We start from the raw sequence: 25,502 nt of genomic DNA on the forward strand, positions 1-25,502 counted from the left end.
CCATTGGAACACAACTCTGCCAAGACAAAAAGCTACACAGATATAGTCTACAATGCAGCCAGAAAGCTTGAGTAAAGACTTTACTCACAAGTTTCTGGTCCCTTCCCGGCTACTAGGAAAAAGCAAAGTTCTTAAGTTTCCTGGCACTAAGATACAGAAAAACATTTAAACCGAGAGGCCAACAGGGGTCAGCCCTGGCCTAGTCCGGCACAGTAACGCACCACTTCCATCTCCGCAGCCTGTGGCACAACACAGGCAAAAGCCACACAGGGCTGGAATAATTAATGTTGTGAAGTGATGTCCAGCCATGAAAAACCAATGAAACATTTGGCAGTGGGAGCCTTCCAAAGGAAGCTTCTAAGATCTCTGACATTAGTCCAAATTCCTCTCAGTTCTGCAATTTTGTACCTGAAAGAAGCATGGAAGAGATCTGGTGGGCTCAGTTCCCTTCTCAAATGCTCGCATGCATTCAGAAATAGAGTGACATTCCTTGTTTGCATATCACATCTAGTGGCTTTAGCACCACCTGGACATGGCAGCTGTAGTATTTTCTGTCTCCCCAGGGATGGCCCTTCCAAGACAGGCTTGGTGTGAGTATTCAAGGTTTCACCTTCAACAGTTGTGAGCCTTACACTTGCAGGCTCAGTACAAGACAATCAGGGTTTTTAATTAAAAAAGTCATATCATGAAAAAAGGAAAGCAAGAAAATCCTTTCTTGAGGAAGACTGAAGGCAGCTAATGGATATGTCTAATACCACCCTCAGGCATCTTCCACCATGAAAAGCATGAATGCTGCATGCCAAGGACTACATGTGGGCCACAAAAGCATAAGACAGAAGCTCAGACACTGAACTTAACACTGCTACCAGCTGAATATATAAACAGCCAAGAAGTGGCTGTGCTTGGCTTGGATGTCTCTATTGCTGTTCTAATTTCAATGACAAAATGCTTCAGATACAGCAACATGCCTCAAGCAGGCACGCACAGCACCCACTGATTGCGGTAGGAGCTGCACGGGCATGCTGAAGAGGAGAAAGGAACCCTTTGTGTCGTACCAAACACTGGAGCATCCACCAGATGATCTACTTTTTAGTCACACTTTATCTCATGATCAGCTGGGCTGAAATACTAAAGACATTGTCAATTGTTCAGTGACGGTAAAAATAAAGCTGCAGGCTGCAGTTGATATTTACTAAGCTGTTGATGAACCATTAATTTTATCAGGGCACAAAGCACTGCAGAAGAAATGCTGGAAAATGTAATCAAATGATGAAAGGTACTTAACACTATTTCTATGTCATTGTGACTGTGTCTTTTCATTGGTACTTTGTGACAAATATAGAGCATACCCAGTAACTTAAGTGTGTGTACACATATGCACATGTAAACTTATACAAATTGTAATTTGTGCATTTAAAAAAACATTTATTGTTTTAAAAAACTGGCTAATGCTAACCCTCAAAAGGAGTATAAATATTATGGTTTGCCTCAAATTTCCTTTGCTTACTGAAACATTGAGAACTGAATATTGCATGTATATTCCATACACTAAAATAACATCAAAGAGAAAGATGAAGCAACCCTGTAAAAAAAGTTATAATTAAATTTAAAGGAAAACCAAACAAAAAACCCCAAACAAACAAAACCCCAAACCAACAAAAAAAACCCCACCAACCACACAAAACAAAACAACAAACAGCCACTGTACTGGTGATGTGCTGAATTCCATAACAGTTCTGCAGCCAAAATGGTGTCCCAAGATCTGATACTTACTCCTACCTTCTGCTCAGTCTCCTGAGGAGCCACAGGCAATAAATAACACATTACCCATACAAGAACTTCAGTACAACATAGTTTCAAACCTTCCACTTTCATTCTAAAATGAATAAGTTAACAAACAAACCAAAGCAATTCCAGAAATCATTTTCTTGTATAATTACCAGAAGACCCTAGATCAGGGTCAATGCAAGAAAGGCTTCCAGATTAATTTCTGTCACTTTCATTTTCAGTTTCTGTAGTCTTTAGAGTTTATATGTGCTTACCTACAAAAACATGTCTGATTTTACTGCTTCACTGTGTATACTCTCAAAAATTTACATTTGAAAGTTGCTTCCTTATCATACTGCAAAAAAACCACCAAACCCCTAGCCTACACAATCTTCTTCTTTGAGGAACCAAGGAGTCGGTTGTTCCTTTGAAAAAATGATAATGTTCAGTTTCAAAAAAAAAAGGTGCAACTGGAATGAAATGTATTGATTCTTCTTCATACAGAGAGCAGTCTCTGCAAGCAACTAGTATACTCTATATAAGCAAAAGAAAGTTACATGGTTGCAAAGAAATCACACATTCCAGTTGATTCTAAGTAATGACAAGAAATCTTCGTATTTGGCTATTCTGATTCTTCCTTGTCATGTATATGCTTACTTGTAGGCCTAAATGGAAAACTCTTAAATCTTTCTTCCTTGAAACATTAAATAGGATAAACCTGCTTGCCAGGGTCTGTTTCTTGGAGGTTTTATACACAGTGGAGCCACTTACATCTGAATCAAAAGAGGTGAGAGACTAACCATCAACAGAGCCAAATCTTTCAAACAAACAGATAAATAACCACATAAAGTACAACATAAAAGTCTAAACTTTCCTCTCCTTTAATAAAAATAACCCAAGGTAGGGGGGATTTTTAAACCACTGCTCATGGTTTTTTCTTTTATCACAGTTAAGAAACCTCAGTCCTTCCTTCTGAATATATTTTCAGACACATTCAAATCTTTGCTTATGTTAAAACATCATTAAAGAGAAGAGCATTAGCCTATCTGTCAGTTTGCCACAGAAGAGCATTTTCTGGCATTTGGCAAGTCATTCGGCAAGTCATTCCTAGAGGACTTGTTCAACATATGGCCAAATGTTACACAGAAAGTAAACCATCATATGCTCAGCATCATGGAGGAAAGGAGAAGCAAAGCAGAAAGTATTGGTAAAAGTCAGTCTCTGATAGCATTCACTTCATTTTCCACAAAGTATCAAGTCTCAAGATTCTGTCTTTGTCTTCAGCTCTATTGCATTTGTCTGTAATGCAGGGAGAACACTTAGACCTACAGAGTCTGTAGCTTTCTCTTGAGCTTAAAACTCCTGATTAGTATTCACCGCACAGTCAGCCAACATGCGTATCACACCCGCTTTTGCCTCCTTCCAGCACATTGTTTGTACCTTAGCAAATGCTTTGATGTTACCGGTACTATGACCCATGCTTCATGTGTAGCAAAAGTATACCATCATGAAAGTTTTATCAACCAGCTTTTTTCAGTTTCTTCTTAAGAGAAAATTAAAACATTTTAATGTTAAAGCTCAGAGATTTAATGGTAACATACCTTTTAGGGTCAGATTTTCAAAATGCATACTGCTTTTTCACAGTTACTTCTGGGACCAAAAATGCAATCAAGTTTGTGGAAACAAAGATAACTGGGCTTTAAAGTTCTGACACCTGCATAATCCACCACAGCACAGAAACAAAAGAACAGCAGTGAACCCTAAAGCTAAAAGCAAATCACTGACAAGCCACAAAGTTCTGGGAGTTGGGTTCAGCAATGTTTTCTTTCTGTTTCCTTATAATTGCAGAAAAAGATAAGCCAGGTGATAGGCTGGGAACAAAAGGAGCTTTTCCAGTTGGATGTTTCCTACTAGCACAGGTAGTAATTTGAATTTCTGATGACAATGGGGAGAAAGCAGAGCCCGAATTGAGCCTATGGAAGTTTCACTCATACTTCTAATCAAACTGAAGCCATATTGATCACTCACACACACAGTTATAACAGATAAAAAAGACTTTTCTTTCTTCAAGGATTTTATCTGTTACCATCAGTAAAACACTGGGTGCATGCCAGGCACCATTTTCTACTTGAGAAATGTTGTCCTGTTAGTGATGAGGTTATTGAGAAACTGGAGATGTAGAAATGACAACTTAGTAACAAAAAACCCACAACACCTGTAGGCTAAACAAAGACACTGAGTATGTGTTTTGAAAATGTATTCTTTTTACCTTACATTTTTACAACTGGAACTACCTAGAGCTACAGCACAATCTGTGATCCAGTTAAGTGTTAGAGGTTGGATGATGGTTTTACTTCCATTGAACAGAAAAAACCAAGCCATAAGAATTCTGAGGGTGCATTTTAATCTTAAAGGTAAGCTGCAAGCCAAGAAAGGGTGCTCATGCACTGTGCTCTGCCTCTTCCATGTGCTTCTCATTCCCAGGCACATGGAATGAGTGCACCAGGCCAGCACTGCTGCACCCCTAAGTCCCTGATGTCTCTCCAAAGGTGAGTTGAACACCCGCAATACTAGCAGACAAATGCTGGGGATGGTGACATGGAAAAAAAAAGGAGAAGTTAAGCCCTGCAGCTTTCAGTGACAAGTGGCAAAATGAGTCTAAATAGCCTGTAGTCCAAGAAACATCCGGCCACGCTCCAAGATCACACTGAGACTACAAGTAGGCCTCTGACTTCTTTTCATCCATCTTAAAGCCCTGTTGCTTCTCCAGGATCATCAACATGTTGTAGCTCACAGCATGGTTACAGATATTGTCTGAAAGCCAGAAGATAGATGAACTGCTTTGCTGAAAATTAATCTATATTCTTGTTTCTTAGCACACAGTATTCAGTTCCTCAACAATCAATGCCATTAGTTATTACTGGCTGAGGAACTAATGTTGCCGGTTTCCTTCAGCTGTATTGATCAACCCTTTCTTGGTTTGGTCTCCAGACATCCACATTTTATCTGGAAAGGCTTCTTACAAAAAGCAAAACACATCAAGCCATGATTTTTATGAATTTTATCATAGAAAAGAATATCACATGTCCTCTGCAATCATTTTGCTTCAACTACTAACTATGCTGTTCATCACCTAGAATTAAAAACTTGCATCTGAAGGAAGATACTCCTCCAGCTGATTCAGGAGATTTAGTTCAGTTGTAACACCTTGCATGTTACTTTGGCTGGTAGAAGTCAAAGAGCACATTCCAGACTTCATGCAGAACTGGATCAAGGACAATCACATTAGCTTTGAACAGCCTAGTGCGTCCACTGTGAACAATGAAAAGCCCTGAAGAGAGAGCTGTATAGATCCTGGAAGCAGAATGTGTGCATTAGGACAGCAATGTCCTAATTATAGCAATACAAGCCTATGGCAAAGCTGCTATAACTAGATTCTAAGCAGCAATGGTCTGATAAAACTATATTGTTTCTGGAACAGCCATATGAAGAGCCAGGAGTAGGGCTCTCTGTCTAGTGACCAGTGTGTAACAGACATCTACAAAGGAGAAGGAATCTTCCTTTATAAAGATTTCCATTTTAATCTCATTGAAACAGCAGCTCCCAATTCCCTTCAGAGTTGGACCCTTGTCTTTGCTTACGCAGACTCCAGAAACCAACAAACCTTCCATTCTTGACCAACGAACTTTCAAACCTTACTTCTTGCAAGCTGTCTGATATTGTGAGATGGAAGAAAGAAAACCTCACTCTTTCATAACAAAGGTAATAAATCCTTTCTAATAGCAAGTTGTCACATCTACAACCGCTGTCAGAAACTGCTCAAGGCAGAGCAGCCAACAAAGCCAAGTGGCTCTAAAACTAAACAGGTAGGAGGGGACATTCCAGACCCAGGGAGCTGCTCTCCTCCTCAGGGCTCAGTCCATAGAAAGCTGAAAGCACAAAGAAGGGCAATGCCTGCTACCTACTGAACATACACTCTTGCACTCCCCTGCGCCTTCACCCAAAGCCCGTTACATTTTCTCTCACCCACTTGAACGCCACTAGCTGTCTGCAGCCAGAGCATCATGACCTGCAGCCAAGCTTCTGAGGTCATAACATCCACCCAGGGACTGTGCTCTGTGACCTTCAAACAGGAACATGATCCCTCAGAGGCGCTTTGGCCCCTTTATATTCATTGCTAGCCTTTGGTCAAAGCCACTTCATCTACATACCTACAACTGCTGAATGCCTATACAAAAAGCAGATAGATTTCACACACACCACATTTACCTTGCAAAGTGGAGAAAGGCCAAAGCCTTTAGTACCTAATTATTTAGAAAACACTTTCTGATTCTTAGTTAAAAGCATTTTTATCTAAAGCATAGTTTCATAATATGTATCTCAGGTTATCATATTAGGGCACAGATAATGGGATAAATCATGGTTTAAAATAGAACATACTAAGAGCAAAAGACACTTGGTAATTGAACAAGTCTCACCACAAAATCCATGGATTTAACTCCCTAACTCACATTTCTTTCCATTTGTACCTGGGCGCTACTCAAACTAGTTAGTAATGCAAGATAAGAACGGATGAGAATTCGATAATGATAATAATGATCCTGCAAACAAAACTATTATACTAATATTTCATGTCATGAACATGAATAACTTTGGAATTCTGAGCATTTTGCTAAAACCCCTCTAAACCAATAGCTTATTGTTTAACAGTTTGGGTGCACAGTGCCCACCAGCATGGAATGCTAGTGGCAGAGAACACTTGATAAGCATACTAGGGGATATCCAAAGTACCATTTGAACACATCTTCGTGTAATTCAAACAAACTATTTTACCACTTACAGTTTTGTATCTGATTGAGTTGTTTCTAGTTCAGGAACAACTTTTTATCATTTCAAAACGAATTATTCAGACATAATGGTCTGTGATTAAATATCTGTTCTGTAAGTTACTGCTAAGCATCTCTCAAATATACGTATTTTGAGAAACATAAATGCATACACAGTATACACATGTAAATTCCCACCTTTCCTTATATAATAGAAATTTTGCCTGCTTTCTTTCTGCAAATGAAATTTCATAGTTTCAAATGCATTGCCCTTGAGGGTATCGAGTAATGTGATAAAATAATGAAAGGTTTCTGCTGTTACAATGAAGGTCAGCATACAGTGGGCCATTTATTTTGCCTCACTTTTCAGGATGATCAGAGCACTGAGGTGATATAGGGAAGCTAGTGCTTTTTATGTGATGCAAAATCATCAAGCTGTATGTCCAGCCATTGCCTGGTGCTGCAGTGCAGCTCCTGAAACAAATCCTCGCCTGTCCCCAATGACATTAGGAGAACTCAGGGCCTGCTTTTATTTTAAAATGACAGAAGCATTTTCCCTTTAAGGTTGAAAATTTTCTTGATCACAGTATCTAACGTTATTGTTTTGAAAGAATCATCATAATTTATAATGGTATTCATTTCTTAAACATAAACATGTGGAAGTTAAATAAAGTGACAGGAAAAAAGTGTAAATAGTATGCATGGAGCCCACTGTGAATGCAGATGGAATTTCTATGGTTCACCTGTCTCTTGTCTCATTTAATGATGACAGTAAATTGCACAGCACAGTAACTGCATTCCACACTGCATACACCACCATGCAGCCGCTGCTACTGGGGACAGATATTCCCTTCCAGCTTTACAATATTCTCTCTGACTTAATCACCACATGGGATATTGGAGAATAGTCTCTAGGATATGGGAGGAAGTCTGTAACTTAAGCATAGCAACTAAACGGATAAGAGGAAAATCAGCAGGAAAAAAATCTTATTTTCCTCACCCCTACTCTCCCCACACATAGAAGTTAAAGAATAGATTTAATTCTTTGTCTGGTTGCCATGAAAACTAAGAGACGTAGCCTTACCTCAGAGGAAATGATGTTATGCTCACACAATGTATGAGAAATGAGAACTGCATAGTCCTACCTCAGCAACATAAAGCTGAGTCAAAAGAAAGTCTTTCTAAAACCCAGGCATGTGTGGATTCTAATCAGCTCTGTTTATAATGTCTGATAATAGTTAATTGTTCATTAATTCCACCATGTCATTTGTTCAGAGATTATACCCTCTACATAATGAATGTTTTGGGGTACTTTCCAGCAGAGGAAATTAAAATAGATAATAGCTGTGATTTTAAATAGTCTTCTTAGCAATCTTAGGTTTGAATTCATTGACCTAACCAGTTTTCAAAAAGGTTGGAAAACATTAAAAAATTGCCTATTCTCCTGAAAAAGGAAAGAGATGTGTAAATCAACATGTCTACAGAACAATGAGTTCCTCTCTAGTACTGGGCCTCACCCTGACAGCCACCTCAGTAAAAAACCTTCCCCTGAAGGGGATGGGAAGATGGAGAGCTTCAAACCTCCAGGTGCATAATTCACCCCCAGTTCAGCAGGCAGCCCAGATTTTAGTTACTTGCAGTTAGTATTAATACCATCACAAATGCTGAATGGAGCAGTCACTAAAAGAGCACACAGCATGACATACCTGTATTAATGATAATGGAGATGCTCACATTTCACTCCTGGATTTAGGAAGACACTTCAGTAAATTAACTTACTCTACTTTACAAAATGAGACATACTCATGCAATGTCACAAAGAATATGATCATCTGAATAACACCAATAAAGTATTTTACTACTTATTTGAGTCTCCAGAATCATGGATGTGACAAGAATGACAGTACATGCTTAACTGCCATCACCAGGGGCTTGTATTTCATTTCGCTTGCAGTCTTAGGGTAAGTTGATCCTTAATAGTTTTCATGAGACTGAATTTGCCACAGGGTCCTGATGTATTTGGAGGGCTGCAGCAGAGAGCGATGTTAGGGATTGAAATGGCTCTCTTTGCTCATAGGGAAAACGGGGGGGGGAGGGGGAGCTCACCAGATTATACAAAAATTAGTTTAGGAATCCCTTGCTGAATATAAATGACATATTGTAATCAGGATTTTCAGCTTTCTAAAACACTTGCAAATAAATTTCAAAACAAAGAAAACATTTAAAATAAAATCCTCTGGTTCAACATGCCAAAATAAATCTTTCAAGTGACTGTGGGCTTTTTCATTTTTCTAAATTGTTGGTTTGGTTTGGGTTTGGTTTTCTTCTTTTCAGAATGTGTTAATCTTGTTATTGACTTAAATTTTTGCAGAGTTTAAATCGAATTTGTGATATTAAGCATATTAAACTCTGCATTTTTCAAATAAAGAAACTCTTAGCTGAAAAAAAATGCCTGAATTAGTTGCTAGGCTTTGGACAGTATGTTCCAAATTTACATTAGTTTGTGGCATACAAATAACTGCCCAAAGGAGAATGTATATACTTACACTTTATATATTGGATTAATACAGCTGTAACACCAGCCATATAATGACTGAATTAGCTGCTTAATAACCATGATTAAATCAATAATACGAGTGCAATGATCAGCTGTGACTTAATGCTAGGTGGCCTTCCTTGCCTTATTTAATGGATTTATTGTTTTCATCTTCAAGGTTTTCTCACTGTCAGTGTTTGGCCATTGCTCACTGATGTATAAATGCTGATGACACGGGTGTTTTAAAAAGCAGCTATGAAGAAAGCAATGTCTTCGAAATGTCAAATTTTGGAGTTGATTAGAATCCCCAATATTTCAATGTGTTATCCAAGGTAAATGATGTCATCTCCAACTCACAGGTGTTCACACTCAACCTTGTTTGCACAGAGCTGGGATAACAGCTTTTCAGGATAGACCTTTTCTTGTAAAAATGCTCTCTACTGATGGGTAAGCACCATGGCCCCCATTCAACACACCACTTACGACTGGCCTAGGCTTTAAGCACACAGTGCTCCCTCTATACTCAACTGAATTACAAAGAAACTTAAATTTAAGTGCATGCTTAAGTACATTGTTGGATTAGTGCCAGAATATTTAACACTTTTGACTAACTAGACCCATGACAACAGAAGGAAAGATATTGTGCAGTTTGCTTAGTCATTTGTCAGCTTGGAGAAACAACAGTGTACCTTTTTATTGTCTCATTTTCTGACTGAAAGCAGAGGTAAAAATTAAATAAAAATTTCAAAACCAGAAGCTGCCCAAAGTTCTTCTTTCCTGTCAGCCCAACACATAAAGCCGATCAGCCTATCTAGTTGCAAATATTTTGCTTTCTGAAAACTGAAATCTCTAGCCAGCACATGGCATCACTTTTCCCTGTGCATTTCAATTGCAACAGCAAATACATCTTTTGAAGCTAGAGGTTTTTAAAATCAAAGCAACAAAACTTAATTCTCTGGAGGGAAAGATTTATTTAATTTCCTCTTTCTGACGAGATAGGTGAGTTCCTCTCATTTTGTAGGCTAAGCTACAAGTAGTTTGATTCCCTCCTACATGGCACACTCCCATTGCATCTGGCAGCATCATTCAGGAAAGGCAACAATGCTATGGTCCATGGGTCAAACATTTTTAAAAGTCATTCTAAGTACACTGTAACAAGACTTAAGTCATGCAGCACCTTTTAAAGTGCAATCTTAATGTTTGTAATACATCAGAATAGAAGAAAAATATTGTTTAAAATACCAGCACTACCTTAACAACGCAGGGCTGAAGGACCAGCCTTCCTCCACTAACTTCACTGGATTGTTAGTATGCGGTGTCAGGACAGCCATCAAGTCTCCCGCAAAATATAGCTGTGTTCTTCTCATTACAGATGGAAGTCTGAAATCCAGCATTATTATCACTGCTCTGCTATTGAACATTCTGGTTTTGCTATTTACAAAAAGTACATGTCATTATGAGGCTGGTTAATACACTCCCTCTGAGTTACCTCTGACCTTGTCCTTTCTTGCCGCTACTCCTCCCCTAAGCAGCCATTAATGTGTCTTCATCAAACAGCAGAATGTATCAAAAATAAGGTTGCTATATATTAAACCTAAATTGAACTGCTAGAAAATCCTCCCTAAAGCTATGCAGCCCTAATCTGTAACTGCCAAATACAAGAACTATAGACAATCACATTTATTGAATCACAGTAACTGGTTACCCATGAAATCAAACTGATTCCAGGCAGCCCTCATGTTAATAAGACTTCATATATTAATTCAATTTCTGTTTGCATGAACAAAACTATTCAAGAGGCAAAAGACTGAATATTCATGTGACAATAAATGCATAAAATAGCTGATACTAACAAAACCGACTGCCATCAGTTTCTAAAAATATGTATGTTAAAAAAAAGCAAAAAAAAAAAAAGCAACTGTTTTGAATAACTAAACCAGACAAAACTGAACCCACAGGAACATCCAATGTATTGCAAAGTTCCAGTCAGAAGCCTCCAAAAGCTCTGGAAGGGATTTTGCGAGATCTCCCCCCACTCTTCCTCCAGTTTTGTTTTTCGTCTTTGTAATTTCCTCAATCTTTCCTTAAGACACTGTTACATTTGAATACGAACGTAATCTGTGACTTTATTTTTCCTTTAGGGATATTATTTTTTCTCATCTTTCATGCAACACTTTCAGACAACTATTGTCTAGGAATCAGGAATGCGGTCATAGAGAGCATGTCTTGCAAAAACTAGGATAGAGATTCTGACTTGTCAAGAAAATGTGAGAAAATTTTACTGCAAATGAAAACTAAACACAAAGACATGCACATAGAAACACATGAAGCTAAATTTTGTTTTCACTCTTAAACCTTAAGAATTAAAATATATATGTATTTTGGTTAGAAGACGCTATTTTTGCAAACAATTGCTATTTTCTAAGTGTAAATGAATTGTTCATTTTGTAGCAAAAAAATCTTTAAACTGACAAGCCCTGATTAATTTGTGGTTACCTCTTTGTATGTGGACCTTGACAAGGCACTAAGCTACATACCCACAGTATAAATTCATGCAACCAGATAATGCATAAGAGATCTTATCTTTTCAAGGACTTAATCAGATGCAATTTCTTGGATGTCCTCCAATCAATTAAATTTCTCACCCTGCTATATAAAGCTAGAGGGTTTTTATCTTTTTGCCTACTTCGATGCCTGAATTTCTCCCCCTAACAAGCCAGCATCTCTGTCGGGGGAAAAGGGGTTCACAAGGACAACTGCAGTCCCACAGCAGCAATGCAATCAGAAAGCAGCAGCCCTGCATGCAGCCCTGTATTTGCTTGCTTGCAGTACAGCTAATGCTCTCAGGAAAAAAAGCAACCCTTTAGCCATCTTATCAGCCATACATCACCTTTACTGATCATGGAGCTTATCTGCACTGTCCTGAAAGGAATTGCAGGTCTTCCTGGACTCAGCAGGGTTTGGAGCCCAGTCCCCAGCAGGGACTGAATGTTTGCTAGCTTTGTCCTATTCTGCTTCCTCCCCTCCTGGGTTTTATCTACTGATTCAGCCTGGGCAAAACACTGTGGGTTAATAAGGAGCTCCTCAGAATGAGGGTTCATTTCCCAGCAGATAGTTACAGCCAAAATAAAACCAAACTTCTGGGTCAGCTGCCCCAGTCACTCCTCCTGTATCTCCTGTTTAATCGCTGCTCCCATTTCTACACCAAGGCCCTTTCTAACATTCTCATTAATTTTCTCATCTTCCTTCAGATTGACTTGTTTTAAAAATGCACCATCTTTCTTTGCTCATTTGCATTTGGTAGTAAACAAGGAGAAAGAGGCAGCTTTGCTGTTGAGAACAAAGAGCTACGGTTTTGAACAGCTTCCCTACAGTTCTTGTTTGGTTGCATCTCTTGTGACCAAAGCATTTCTTGGCTTTCTAACCAAAGGCAGATTGTGCATGTGGCCTTTCAAGCTGAATTTATTGCCTATGTTCAGTGGTTCTTCTAATTGGACCTGTGACTTGACCACAATTCAGTGAGTTTAGCTTCAAGGATAACAGGCCCGTAGGTCAACAAGATGATACACATGACATTATAAAATACACTACATTTAGCCATTTTAGATTGAACTCATGCACTTCTAAAAAGAGGGTTTGGACCATTTTCCTGTATACTGGGTGGGATAAACCGAAAGAATTCTGAAAGAGCTTTAAATAAATCTTTAGCAATAACACACATTTCTATCACTTAACTAGCATGATCAGTCATTCTAAAACAGCCTTTAGCCAATGGCTTGGTGTACTATATAAAAGAAAATTAATATAGATAACAGAAATTGGATATTTATACTGAATATCAAGGTCCGTAATGAGAATAGTTACCATGCATGCTTTCTCCCCACCAAAAGCTTTTTTAAAAATCACATACTTCTTTAAAAACCACATTTCTCGTCCAGAATTATGGCAAGACACCAGCAAAAATGTTTCTGAGAGCTGTGGACACAGCCAATAGGTCACACACCAGGGCAGCACTGAGCAGCTCTGAGGTCCTTAAAAATCTATAAACCCTGCACAGGCCTTATTTTGTAGCAATGGTCCTTATGAAAGGCTTGCAAAATGCATTTTCTATTAAAAATAGAAAAACAGTCAGTGCTTGCCATTTGAAGAGAAATCCTTAAAATGCATGAGAAATATGGAGATATTTTACAGAGAGGAAAAACAGGGATTAAATAAACTGCTTAAGATCAAACTGAAAGAGTCAGTGAAAGAACTCCCTACCCTTTGCTTGTTGCTTGGATGACTTGGAAGTTTGCATACTTTTATCTTTTGTGTGGGTAGTGTGTGCTGAGTGTGCAAAACATTTTTTAAACTTTCTTTAAGCATAACTAGACATTCTAATATTACAAAAAAGGTAGAGAGAAAAATATCAGATAGGAACATCAAACAACATACACTTTCCCATAACTGCTAAAAAGCGTTGGCTGTTCCTCAGGCTGCCCTACTTAGAAACTTTGATTGTGCACCCACTGTCATGAGAGATGTTTTTCTCTCAACATCTTTTTAATCTTTTCAGCCTGGTAGAAAACCAGCAGTCTTCAGTTATCAGAATTTTGATGTTTAACAGCTTCAAAGTGCTGGTGGTTTCAAATTAAATCAAGTGGTAGGAAAAACTAGGACTGCAGGTATCCAGTGCATTCACTGATTCTCCTTGAAGATGCTTTATTTGCTTAGATGGTGAAAACGTAATAAAAGCAGCCTTTCCCACCCACTTCTCCGCAATGTTTCACTACAGATGTTTTAACTTTTCAGATTCTTATATAAGAAAAAGGAAACTGTATACCAGCCACCCTCCAGAACATACTGTCTGCTGGCCAAAACCCGCCTCTTTTGAGAGACGCTTCCTCAGTACTACAAGAGAATGATGCATTTACTCACACTTAGATTGAGGCTCTTTTTTAACTTGCTGCACCATGAGGTGTTTGGTACACATATATCTCCTCTTGGGGGATCTTTCCCCTCAAGCATGGAGAGAGCTTATTTGCCTGTGCTTCAAGGTCCAGTCAGCAGTCTATTTCTGAATAATATCTGCATAAATTTTCCTAAGGTCTGGGCATGAAAACATTAGCCTCAGCACCAGAGATGATTGCTAGAGTCACACAAATCCGAAGGGGCAGGAGAACAGGTTTTAGACCCAGATCACACAGACACTGATATTTCCTCACAGGCCAAAGGTAAATTCAGCTGATGAGATGGTTGCAAATGCTAAATATTAAGCTAGTGATTACTGAATGGGAAATGATTGCAATTTCAGAGATACCATGGTAGGGTCCAGAAGAAGCAGTGATGCAGTTATGAGAAAAAGAAGAGAAAAGCTGTGTAGGAGAAAATAAAATTATTCAACCTATGAAGGAATCTCACCTAAAGCTACAAATGTCTATAAGATACTCTCATTAGAACCCTGGAAAAATTACTTGAAAGTAACACATAGGTAACTACAGTCAGTGGCTCAGTTCCACCTTAGCCTTCTGTTAGTAAAATGCCCTGTAAACTTACATTGGGAAGTGGAGGCAGTGTCACCCAGTGGATATTATACAGCTCTGCTTTTCTACATGTTCCCAGAGAACACTGGAGACCACCTCCAGATGGATAAGCTTGGGGACAACATACAGGAGATGCCACTGGGAAGGACAGCTAGCCAGGCTACCTGTAACAATCTTGATTAAGTGAAGGAAGTCAACAACAAAGTTATTCTATATCCTGACATTTAAAAGTAATCCCCCAGAAAATTAAACAATGTGCTGAACAGAAAGTTAATTCAACAACTGTATCTTCCATCAAAACCAAATAAGGCAGGTAAAAGTATGCTTTATTAGAGGGTACAGACAGGATAGCATCACTGTGGTTTCTCATTTTAGTACAGCCTTTAAGGAAAGCTCTTTAGAATATGCAAGTCGGTGGGAGCTAACTGAAAGGTAGATATCAAGAACTGCACTGACTTGTGAATTGTTCTGAACTTTGTGAATTCAGAATGTGATGCAGAAGTGGATGGTGATGCTGTCATCTAAAGAATTGCAAAAGAAAAGTGGCAGAAGTTTGAAAAAGACCATTTAACTTTTTATTTATTATATCTAATGACTTCTGCTTTCAAACTGTCTTTTCATTAAAAAAGGATTTATAATGCCTTTAGGAATCAATGACAGCAATGGAACAGAATCACACTGTAGGTTACACAAAGAAAAAAATTATTTATATTCACCCACACAGCGTACACTTCTGACAACACCACTGACAACTTTGCAGACAGCTTCTCCCTAAGGACCCCACAGCACTGGTGACAGGCTGAGCCTGGCTTTCCAGGAGCCACTGCATGGAAGCAAAGGGAACATGCTTCCTCTGAAGTTAAAGACCTTGCAGCACCACGCAACCTCTCCCTGTGTAACTAACTTCTCCATCTCCTAACACAGATGGAGAATTGCTGTGGGAAGCAGGCATGCTTTGGAGGTACCTGACTCGGGGCTGTGGACGGACTGGTGCAAGGCACAGGGAGTCCATCCTGTGCTCCCCCCTCCTGCTCTCGCCCTGCACACATACCAACTCACTCACACAGTACATGCATTAGATATATGTTTTGTTGTTTATAAATCCTTTATTTGCAGGGAGTTTTTGTACTTAGGCCAAACTCTTGAGCAATGAGAGCACAAAGATGCCATGCAAACAGCTGTTTACCACAGCATCATTCCCAACTTGGCAGATCACATCATCATTAAAGGAGAAGAGTATTTGTGTTACACCCCATGGTTACTCCTCAGTACTAGTGAACTATGACAGTATTTGAATTCAGATTGGTTACTAGTTTTTTGTAGTCTATCAAAGTTCAAGGATTTGCATAATCATGGTGCTTATTTTTAAAATGTGATTATGCATAAACAGCCACTTCAGCAACTCCAGGAAATCCTTTCATGGCACTCAAAATTCAGCAACTACCTGTCTCCTGACTTCCCTCCCAACTCTCTTACCCCAGCAGAGTCTGGATACTTAGCAACATCTTATTTCAAAAGGCAGAGGCCGCAGGGTTAAGGATGAGGCTGTAGCTCAGAGCTAAGCTGACGAGATTTCATAGAAAAAAAAAAAATACACTTTTCTGCTTTCAAAAATACCTTCATATTCTACAAAAATAAAAACAATTGACATGCCCTCATCCCATCTGTGCATATGTACTTAAGGGGATATTACAAATGAGTGGGTAATACATGAATGCAATTCAAGCTTGTTTAGTCACCAGTGATTTTCCTTCAATATGCACCAAAACTGGGAGCTGTTTGGAAATCCACTCAGAATCTACTAACCACAATTTTCTATGAGCCATCACAGACTTCTTTGCAGAAAGCAGGCAGTGATTTCCACTGACATTGGATCAGGTGTCAAAGTCATCCCTTCCTTCACAAGGGATGCAAGTGACATGATCACAGAAGGGTTTTGTATTTACTAATTATTAATTCTATGGGTGGAGCATGAGGCACATCTGTGATCCTGTCTGGCTCCTGGTACTAACAGAGATTCTGCTGGGATACCCTTCACTAGGCGCTGTGATACATGTCATATTACACCCATGACATAAATGCAGACATTGTGTCTGTATAACTTGACGTGATAGGGTAGTGAATACCTGTTAAGGTACAGATTTTCATTTCCTGCTTGTGCTCATGAGCGATCAGTATGTTAACAGAAGCCTTGGTACTACTACTTTTATCAAGTAACTACTTCTGTAAAGTCCTGTAAAGTTCTGTTAATTCCAGTTGGATAAATATGGAGTAAGATATATTCTGCATAAACTAGGATACCAGAAACATAAAAGTGAACCCCTTCTACCTTGTATTTTTCTCTTCAATTATGCATTATTTTCCATGAAAAAATAGGAAGATACTGAAATGAAACTCAAACTGAGTTTTAAAATTGATAGATAAACCATAATGACACAACATAAACAGAGGAAGTTTAGATTAGATATAAGGAAGAAGTTCTTTACAGTAAGGGTGGTGAAGCACTGGAATGGGTTGCCCAGGGAGGTTGTGGATGCTCCATCCCTGGCGGTGTTCAAGGCCAGGTTGGACAGAGCCTTGAGCCACATGGTTTAGTGCAAGGTGTCCCTGCCCATGGCAGGGGGGTTGGAACTAGATGATCTTAAGGTCCTTTCCAACCCTTACGATTCTATGATTCTATAACATATAATACATTAGACACTTCAGCTGCCCAATAGGCTAAAATCCAAAACTGTGAATGAAACATAGCTGAACAACCAAAAAGGTAAAATACATCACTCAGGTTGTTAAAACAAACCATTAAAACTTTTCTAAAATAATGTTCAGCTGAAGGCGACTATGCAGTACAACGTGTCTTGTGTCTTTCTGCAACTACAAAGGCAAAATAGAGTTTTAGTTCTTGTACACAATACGAAGGCATTAAACTGCTTGTGTACATCAGGGAACTAACAATCTTATATGGGTCAAATTCACATTAAACAGTCATGGCTTTCTAAATAATGGAGAATTCCAGCTTATTGGAAAAACTTTTTTTTTTTTTAATAAATATATCCCAGAGTGAATTTTCTTTTCCATTAGCAAAACAATCTTCTTATTTCAATCTAGTCCTCCTGTTCGCATTAGTCTTGAACAAATACTAAAAGAACATTCTGTTGGATTTCCCTTCCAAGTCACCATACAGTGATTTCAATCGTTATAAAAAGTAAAAACAAAAGCTGACCTCTTCTGTGGAGATCAGTAAGTAGCCACCTTGCTGAGCGCTGGCCAACAAATGGGAGCTCCATACAAATACCACACTCAGGCAACAGACATACAGGAAACATTTTTAAATGCTTTATACAATCCCAAACATCCACCAGAGATGCCAGGGATTGATCTGCAGAATGCCCAAAGCTCTCAGCTGAAGCTTCAGGGCTGGAGGATACTCGATACCTTTGAAAATGAGGACATTGCTTTAACTTGTCTCACACACACTGTACATTATCCTCTGAAGGCATCTACATTTTTCCATTTAATATATAGGGCTACAGCCTGACTCCTGAAGTCACGAACAATGTGGGGCAGAGGTATCATCTCAATTGAGACCCCACACATCCCAATCTTACAGAGAGGCATTATTTTGTAAAGTTGCTAAAAGGCCTAAGATGTTTCCATCTCAACAGGTACACTGGGCCTGATCAAACCCTTAAGGCCCAGTTTATGCCTTTACAAGTCAGTTCAACTCAATACTTGCCTCAGTCAGAAAATCCCTGTTCCCACTCTACCAGTGACCTAAACAGCTGTACAAAGTACTGAATAGCAACAAATCCAACCCTTTATTGTCCAAACTTCCATTCAAATCAATGTGGGAATATATCTGGCTTTCCATGGGGACTAAGTAATTTTTTTCTTTTAAATACAACTTATAATTCAGACCTTTTTTCTCTATTCCTTTCCTCTACCCAGACCACAGACACCAAGAGCCTAGTTCTTACCCTTGTTTCGGTCAAACCAAGTCTGATTGAGTCTAGCACTCCATTTTAACAGGTGCTCAGTCAGTTCCACTAGTCCATAAATATTTTGCCTCACAGTAACAAACCTTTAGTGAATGGCCAAGAGGAGTTGTATCAAAGTATGCACGACTTCTCCTGAAGCCATCAATTTAAGCAAGTTAAGAGCTTGAAATTAACAGTGCTTTGACTTTTGGTACAGGGCTGAATGTTTATGTCCTCATAAAGAGACTTATTTATTTATTTTTAAATCACTGTTCACCAACCATCATCTTTAAACCGAAACATCATCTGTAAACTTCGGGTTTGCTTCAGAAGCATCCATTTTCCTACAGAAGATAGATTTCCCACTCTCCCTCAGCTCTCCCAGAAAAAACCCAAATAAAACCCAGCCTCACTGGAAAAAAACAGAAGGATAAAAGACTATTAATACCAACCAGGTAGTTGAAACAATATTGATTTACACTCACTGAGAGTCCAGCTCTAGACCTAGTCACTGAGCAGGCTTACAATGGTGAGCTCAGCCATTGCTAGTCCTCCCTCTTCCCCACCTCCTCCCACCATGAGTTGGTAGCATTAAGCATAACATGGTTTATAACCCAAACTGATATTTGCATAATAATAATGGCCATCCGTTGTGATGGCACAATCCTGAGGCATCAAGAAGGGGAAGAGAAAAAGGTGAATTCTAAACTTGCCTAAATAAAAATGTAAATGTATAACTGCAAAATTTTTCCTGGGTTTATAAACAACAAAGTAAGACTGAGCAGTGCCCACTTCAAATGATGCTGTAGTGCTACCCACACAATACAAAGCAATCTTTTCATCCCTTTGGGGGTCATCTCCAAGGAAGGAATTGTTTTTCCAGCTGAATAGAAAAACCCTTTCATCACCAAACCCCATGCTGTTAAGACTTCAACACTGCTAGTAGATATCCCATCCACCAGTGCCCATAAACATCTACCAAAACCATCTTACATTTATTTAGTCAGATTTGCCTCTGACAGACCATCATGTCCAAAATCAAAGCTATGACTGAAATTTTACTTGCACCTAGGAAAAAAATCACGGATATAACAAGTTTTCCTTCAGGCCCTAAATCTACACAATGTTTTCATTTATCAAAGGTCAATGTTAGAGCAACATCTGCCTGGTTGTGCCTTAATGCTAATAAGTTAAGGAACAATTATTTATGCCCAACCTATCTACTACCTACTTGTGTCAAGTTCAACTGTTCAGAATCCATGAAACAGATCTCTCTAATCCTGAGATATGTTTAAAAATAATGAAATTAAAAATTTTTAAAAATAGATGGCGATTTGTACTTGTTATCTGAGTTAAAGGCCTTGAAGTTCACATTTCAAGCTTTAATTTGATAACTGGTATTGTTTGCGTGTCAAAACTGCACCAATTCCAACTTGAACTGCTTTGTAAAACCACAGGACAATTCATTGTAGGAACATGTGCCTGTCAGAGGAATAATTATCCCTATTTACCTTCAACCTGCTTAACACTGTAAGCCAAACTGAACAAATCACTTGCACTGAGGCTGGTCTGCACACAACCCTTTGCTTAAGTTAATTGTGTTGGTGAATTTTTTCAACCTTATGAGACTTGTACTGAAACCTTGACACAGCTGACTAAGATCCAGAAAACGTTTGTCAGCCCCAAGAGAGCTGAGGGGAAAGGAAACAGTGGGAATCTCCCAGCTAGGATATGATGATGCTCTCCTAGGGTCCTGCTGCCCCTGGGAGGTGTTTCCAGCTCTGCTACCTTGGGCAGTCCAAGCCATCTCCCACAGGCCCTTGCAGCTGGGAGCAGAGCCCAGCCCAGATGATGCACAAACTCCTCAAAGCCATGTGAACAGCCACACGCCTACAGCTTGATCACCCCTGACACAGCATTTCAAATTATACCCATTAGGAAATTGCAGGGCATTTTTTTCCAGCATACCTGAAAGTTAAGTAAAACCTTATGTGAGGCTTATGATGAAATTACCAGGATTTGCAACACTGGCATCCATTACTTTCCCTCTGCTCACAAGTTTGCAGCAGCAGAGGGTGTGACAGCAACAGCCTTTAACATCTCAGAGATGGCAGCAGCCAGGCTTTACATTACGCTCAAGCTATTCTGTGTTCCCAAAGAACATGCTAGCTCCTGAGCACTACATGCAAATGGAAACCACTTCAGTCCTACTGAATATTGTATACAACATAAATCATTGAGTATGTGCCAAGACCTGCCCTTCTCTTCTACTATGTACTGAACAGAGAACACAAAAAAAATTTCTGAGATTTCACCTTTATTTTAGGATTGGCACTGACTAAGCAGCTAATTTTTTCCCAGACATTGTTATAGGACAAAAATTTTCTAGTTTTCACAAACCAAACTATGCATGACAAAGCTGCATTTTAAAGAATCAAGCAAGACATCTTATCAGTCACTTATTATTAAGGGTGGCTTGGCTTTTTCTATGGTGCCATTTAAGGCTTAGGCCTGCCTTTGGGTGTACTCAAACTATTTGCAGTGTAGGACACTGCACAACCATCCAGAGGCAGAACTGCTTGAAGCTGTAATATAAACTTGAACAAAACTAATGGGAAACTTGTATAGTGCAGACCCTTCACTGTACTCTGTTCACTTGCTGTCCCCATCCCTTTCTCTTGCATGAGTTAAACTAGGTAAGCTCTGAACCTTCAGAAATGTCTTGAATTCAGGCAAACAGAAAGAGCGTGGTAGGCCCATAGGGCACAGAAGCACAGTGTCTCTACAGAGCAGTTTGAAAATATCTCACCTTGAAAATAAATGGAATTGAATATAATAGAGAGTTTTGTTTTGTGTGTATTTTTAAAAAGGTCATTTCTCTCCTACAAGTATTGAAGCAAGCCTTTACAGAAACATTATTACACTGTGAATTGCTTAATCAGTCAAAACCAGTGAAATATTACCTTCAGACTGCAATCCTCAAACTAAATAGGAACATAAATCAGCATGACTGCTGCTGGTATCATGAAGTCTAGGACACTGGGTGCTTCCACCAGCCTTACTTTCTAACCATTGGCTGCCTTGGTCTCCTTGCTGAATAAATTATCCAGAAACATTAGCACTTTGTTGTTCCAATGGGATTGGAAGACCCTAAAGGATATTTCTGTATACTGCTTAAGCGAAGGGTTAGCTTTGTGCAGTATCATGTGATCAAGAAAAAAAACCCTGAGTACTGCTTGCTTGTGGGTGGTGCAGAGGAACAAGAAGTGACTCACAACTCATAGTGGAAAAATTGGGGGGAAAATGTTTTAAATAATCAGGAAAGTACAAAATGTCAAACCAAAATTGTTGGACTTCCTATGCCTTATGTACTGGGTAGCAAAACCATGTCTTAGCTATAAGACTGATGGCTAAATGTATAAACGTTACTGGACAAATTGCTGCTTTATGCTCAATTCTCCTAGTAGAGAGAGTCACTACATGCCCTGAATCCGCAAAGTCCTGAAGAAACCCAGAAAGAAACTGCAATAAGTTACTAAATTCCAGCGTGACGTGAAGGGGTTGGGGATGGGGGAACCCCCAAAAAAGCCTCTGGTGGAGCATAAAGCTCTCTCATTCTTAAGATGCAGAAATAAACCACTGGAAAAAATCTACACATTTGAGATTAATAGGCTGATATTTCTCCATGTGCCACTCCGGTTGCTAAGAGATTTCATTTTTACAGCACAGTATTGTATAAACAATAAAGCATTTTTGTCCACAAAGCAATTGTCTCACCTCACTGAATCAAGAGCCTCTCACTGCCACATCCCTTCTATATTGTTTTAATTACAAACAGTGAGAAAGCACCCTCACACAAAGACAGTATATGGGTATGGCTGGGCAAGCTATTGTTAAACTTGAGCACAGTAAGTACAACGTGGTCTTCCTGCATCATGAGTAGAGTTAACTGAGAGACTATACATTTTAGCTCACAAGTCATAAGTAAATATGGGTTGACAGGCCAGCTCCTAAAATTCTTAACTGCTGGGGGGAAAAATCCCACCCTGATAGCTACATTACAGACCTGCACTTACCCAAAACAGCAAACAAGAAAAATAGTACTAATTCAGGCCAGTTTTAAACAGCAGCACCTCAAAATTGGCACCAAAGACAGAACCTTATTTTCACACTTTCTTTATATTGGCAGATGATTTGGAAGATCTGTATTTATACATTCACACAGAAAAAATACCTACAGTTAACATGCTGCAGTACATTCGCTGCAGCCATCTAAACAGTCTCCTAGTGTGCTCACTGAACAGAAGGCAGTGGGTTTTTTAGTGCTTTTCATTATGTATAGTACTGCCATGGCAGAGAAAAAAGAGAAAAGGGCAGAGAAATGCTGACTCTTACCCAACCAAAAGATGCACATATGTTAGAGGAAATCTACATGTCATTTAGGAAGCACATGCACCACTTCTCTGAGCATGTGAAGATTATCCAGTGCCCCCTTAGGGGGATTTCACAAAGGCACACAGAAATACTACATACCCAGGTTTCCACTAAGATAATCGGCTTCTTGATGTGTTCTTGAAAAATCATAATAAAATACAGCCAAAGACAAGAAGCCATAGCAGGGCCTTATTTCTATGAAGCAGAGTACAAGGTGTCATTTTTAAGGACATATCCAGAGAGCTGCCAAAGTGGCTGGCCTCTTTATCTGTCATTATGCCACAAACCATAACTATTTTGCTTCATACCTTAGAGGGAGAAACTGTAAGACTGGAATCACACAGAGGCTCCCTGACCTGAACAACGAGCAATGCAGTGCCTGCCGAATTTTTCAGATCTTAGTTTGCTGGAGGATTTTCTGCAGCTAAGACAAATCTACAGCAGAGAAAACCAGGCTCTGTGATCTCAGTCACATATCTCCCTAACAAAAGAAAGTTGCTAATAACAGATTGTTACAGCTCAATTCTGTAAAACAGCTCACACTTAGGAAAAAAGAGAAATATCATAACAGCTTATTTCTGTAACGTTATCCCAAAAATGGATGTTTCAGAAGCCAAACATGCGACACAGTCCCAACACAAAGAAAAAAAAATCTGCCTCCACACACATCCCTTTTAAGTACATATATGTAAGGCTAAACTATTGTGCTCTTAAACCTAGGAAAAAGCTCAGCATTTAACCTCACATCATGGTTACAAACTATTTTCAACTCACAGACAGTTTGCATATCACAGTAACACAAGTGATTTATCTGGGAAACGAATGTACACCTTCTGCATCATCACTGCAATCAACTAATATCCAATTAAACATTCAATTGCTCTGCAAACCCCACAGCCATGGTTATAAATGCTATTTTACAACATTAACAAATTAGTCCAACAGCTACCAAGTTACCTGCAAGAACAAGCCTTGATACTTCAATTGCAAGGTAAGAAAATTAAAACAAAAGAACCCCTGTCAGAATTTGGCACAGATCTAGATACCTTTTTCTTCCGATCCCGGGATCTTTTCCTGTGTTTTCTTTTTTTCTCATTTTCTTCCTCAGCAGCATTAATTTCTAATTCCTTGTTTTTCTTTAACTGTGATGCTGCGTGAGCCATAATGCATTAAAAATCCTTTACAACAATGCTCCCTTGTAAAAGGTGATTTCCTCGGGCACCTTTAGCCAGCCCTTACAGCAAATGGAAGGAAGTCTGTGACCAGAGCCAGGAACACATTCAGGATTCAGAGATCTCACAGAAGCTTGCAGTCACTACAAAAATACATAGTTGCAGATTTCTTCCTATACCTTTCTGTACCTGAACCTGTACAAAACAGTGCAGCCATCGTAATACATTTACTGTAATGAAAAAGACAGCTGGGACAGAGAAAGCTGTATTATGGCTGTATCCCCTGCCACCAGCTGGAAGTGTCTAAGTGACTCCACTGAAGGGGGAATGCTGAAAAGGAGCGCTTTCTATTAAAAAAATCCAGAACAATAACATATGCTATATTGTATTTTCTTCACTAATCCTAAAGCATGTTTTCAAAACCTCTTGAAAAATGCAGTGTTAATGATGCACATTTCTCAGCTGGTTTTGTATAGTAAGCTATTTAACCTATAATGAAATGGAGCAGCTCCTACTTTAGGTTAACTGCTGAGGGTGACAAAAAATAAAATAAAAATTTCTTCTTACCATGGAGACCCTGACTGCATTATGTAGAAAACAATGCATGCATTGCCATATCTTAACAGTGTGCCCATTATACTCATTTTTCAATTCCAATATATTTTGGGAGAGAGGATTACAGAAAGCCCTGTTGTCTTCCCCCCCCCCCTTTTGTTTTAAACATACTTATTACAACACATCATACAGAAAGAAAGATGCAATCACACTAGTGTGAGAAACAGGCATTTAATTCATGGGAGATTTGAGATTTCCTGGCACTGTTCTTTTACGTGGTCAGAAAGGGAAATCGGCACTATTTCCATGTAGTTGGAAATGTACTTTTAGGCTTTTATGTCAAGGCTTGCTTCAATCATCTTACTATTTTTGCCACCTGAGTCCTCAATGACTGCAGCTTTTGAATATTCATTATGGGAGGCAAAATAGCAGCAGTATTAAGGCCTGCAGGAGGATCTTTTACTAGGATGAACACAGAGCAAGTATCTAGTAAATAAGGAACCATATTTTTTCTACGCAAGTATGAACAATCAGCAGCTTGCCTCTAGACTGCTGTTTTTAACCTTTCCCAGTATTCCTAGTAGTATACTTTGCAGTAATGAAGATTAGCAGTCTGATTTCTTTCAGATAAGAACCAAAAGTCTCTACAAGTGAAACCAGTGTATTTTACAGGATACTAGTGTTTCTTTACAGATGAAAAAAAAAACCAAAACAGA

General features: G+C 39.0%; 1 protein-coding gene across 23 annotated transcripts in view; it reads right to left on the reverse strand.

The window, feature by feature from the left end:
• The window catches only part of ANK3 (ankyrin 3), a 373,667-nt gene that overhangs the window by 183,117 nt on the left and 165,048 nt on the right, over positions 1–25,502 (reverse strand). For 21 of the 23 annotated variants that reach the window (XR_003991754.1, XM_032919992.1, XM_032919991.1 and 18 more), the window contains exon 1: positions 24,106–24,523. The exons of the other annotated variants lie outside the window; for them this stretch is intronic. Coding sequence is in view for 20 of the 21 variants with exons in the window: in XM_032919992.1 (XP_032775883.1) it covers positions 24,106–24,222 (117 nt within the window). In the remaining variant the exon portion in view is untranslated. Of the gene's footprint in view, positions 1–24,105; positions 24,524–25,502 lie in introns of those variants that run through there. 23 annotated transcript variants of the gene reach the window in all.

Source organism: Strigops habroptila, chromosome 5 (genome assembly GCF_004027225.2).
Source record: "Strigops habroptila isolate Jane chromosome 5, bStrHab1.2.pri, whole genome shotgun sequence".
NCBI classification, from domain to species: domain Eukaryota; kingdom Metazoa; phylum Chordata; class Aves; order Psittaciformes; family Psittacidae; genus Strigops; species Strigops habroptila.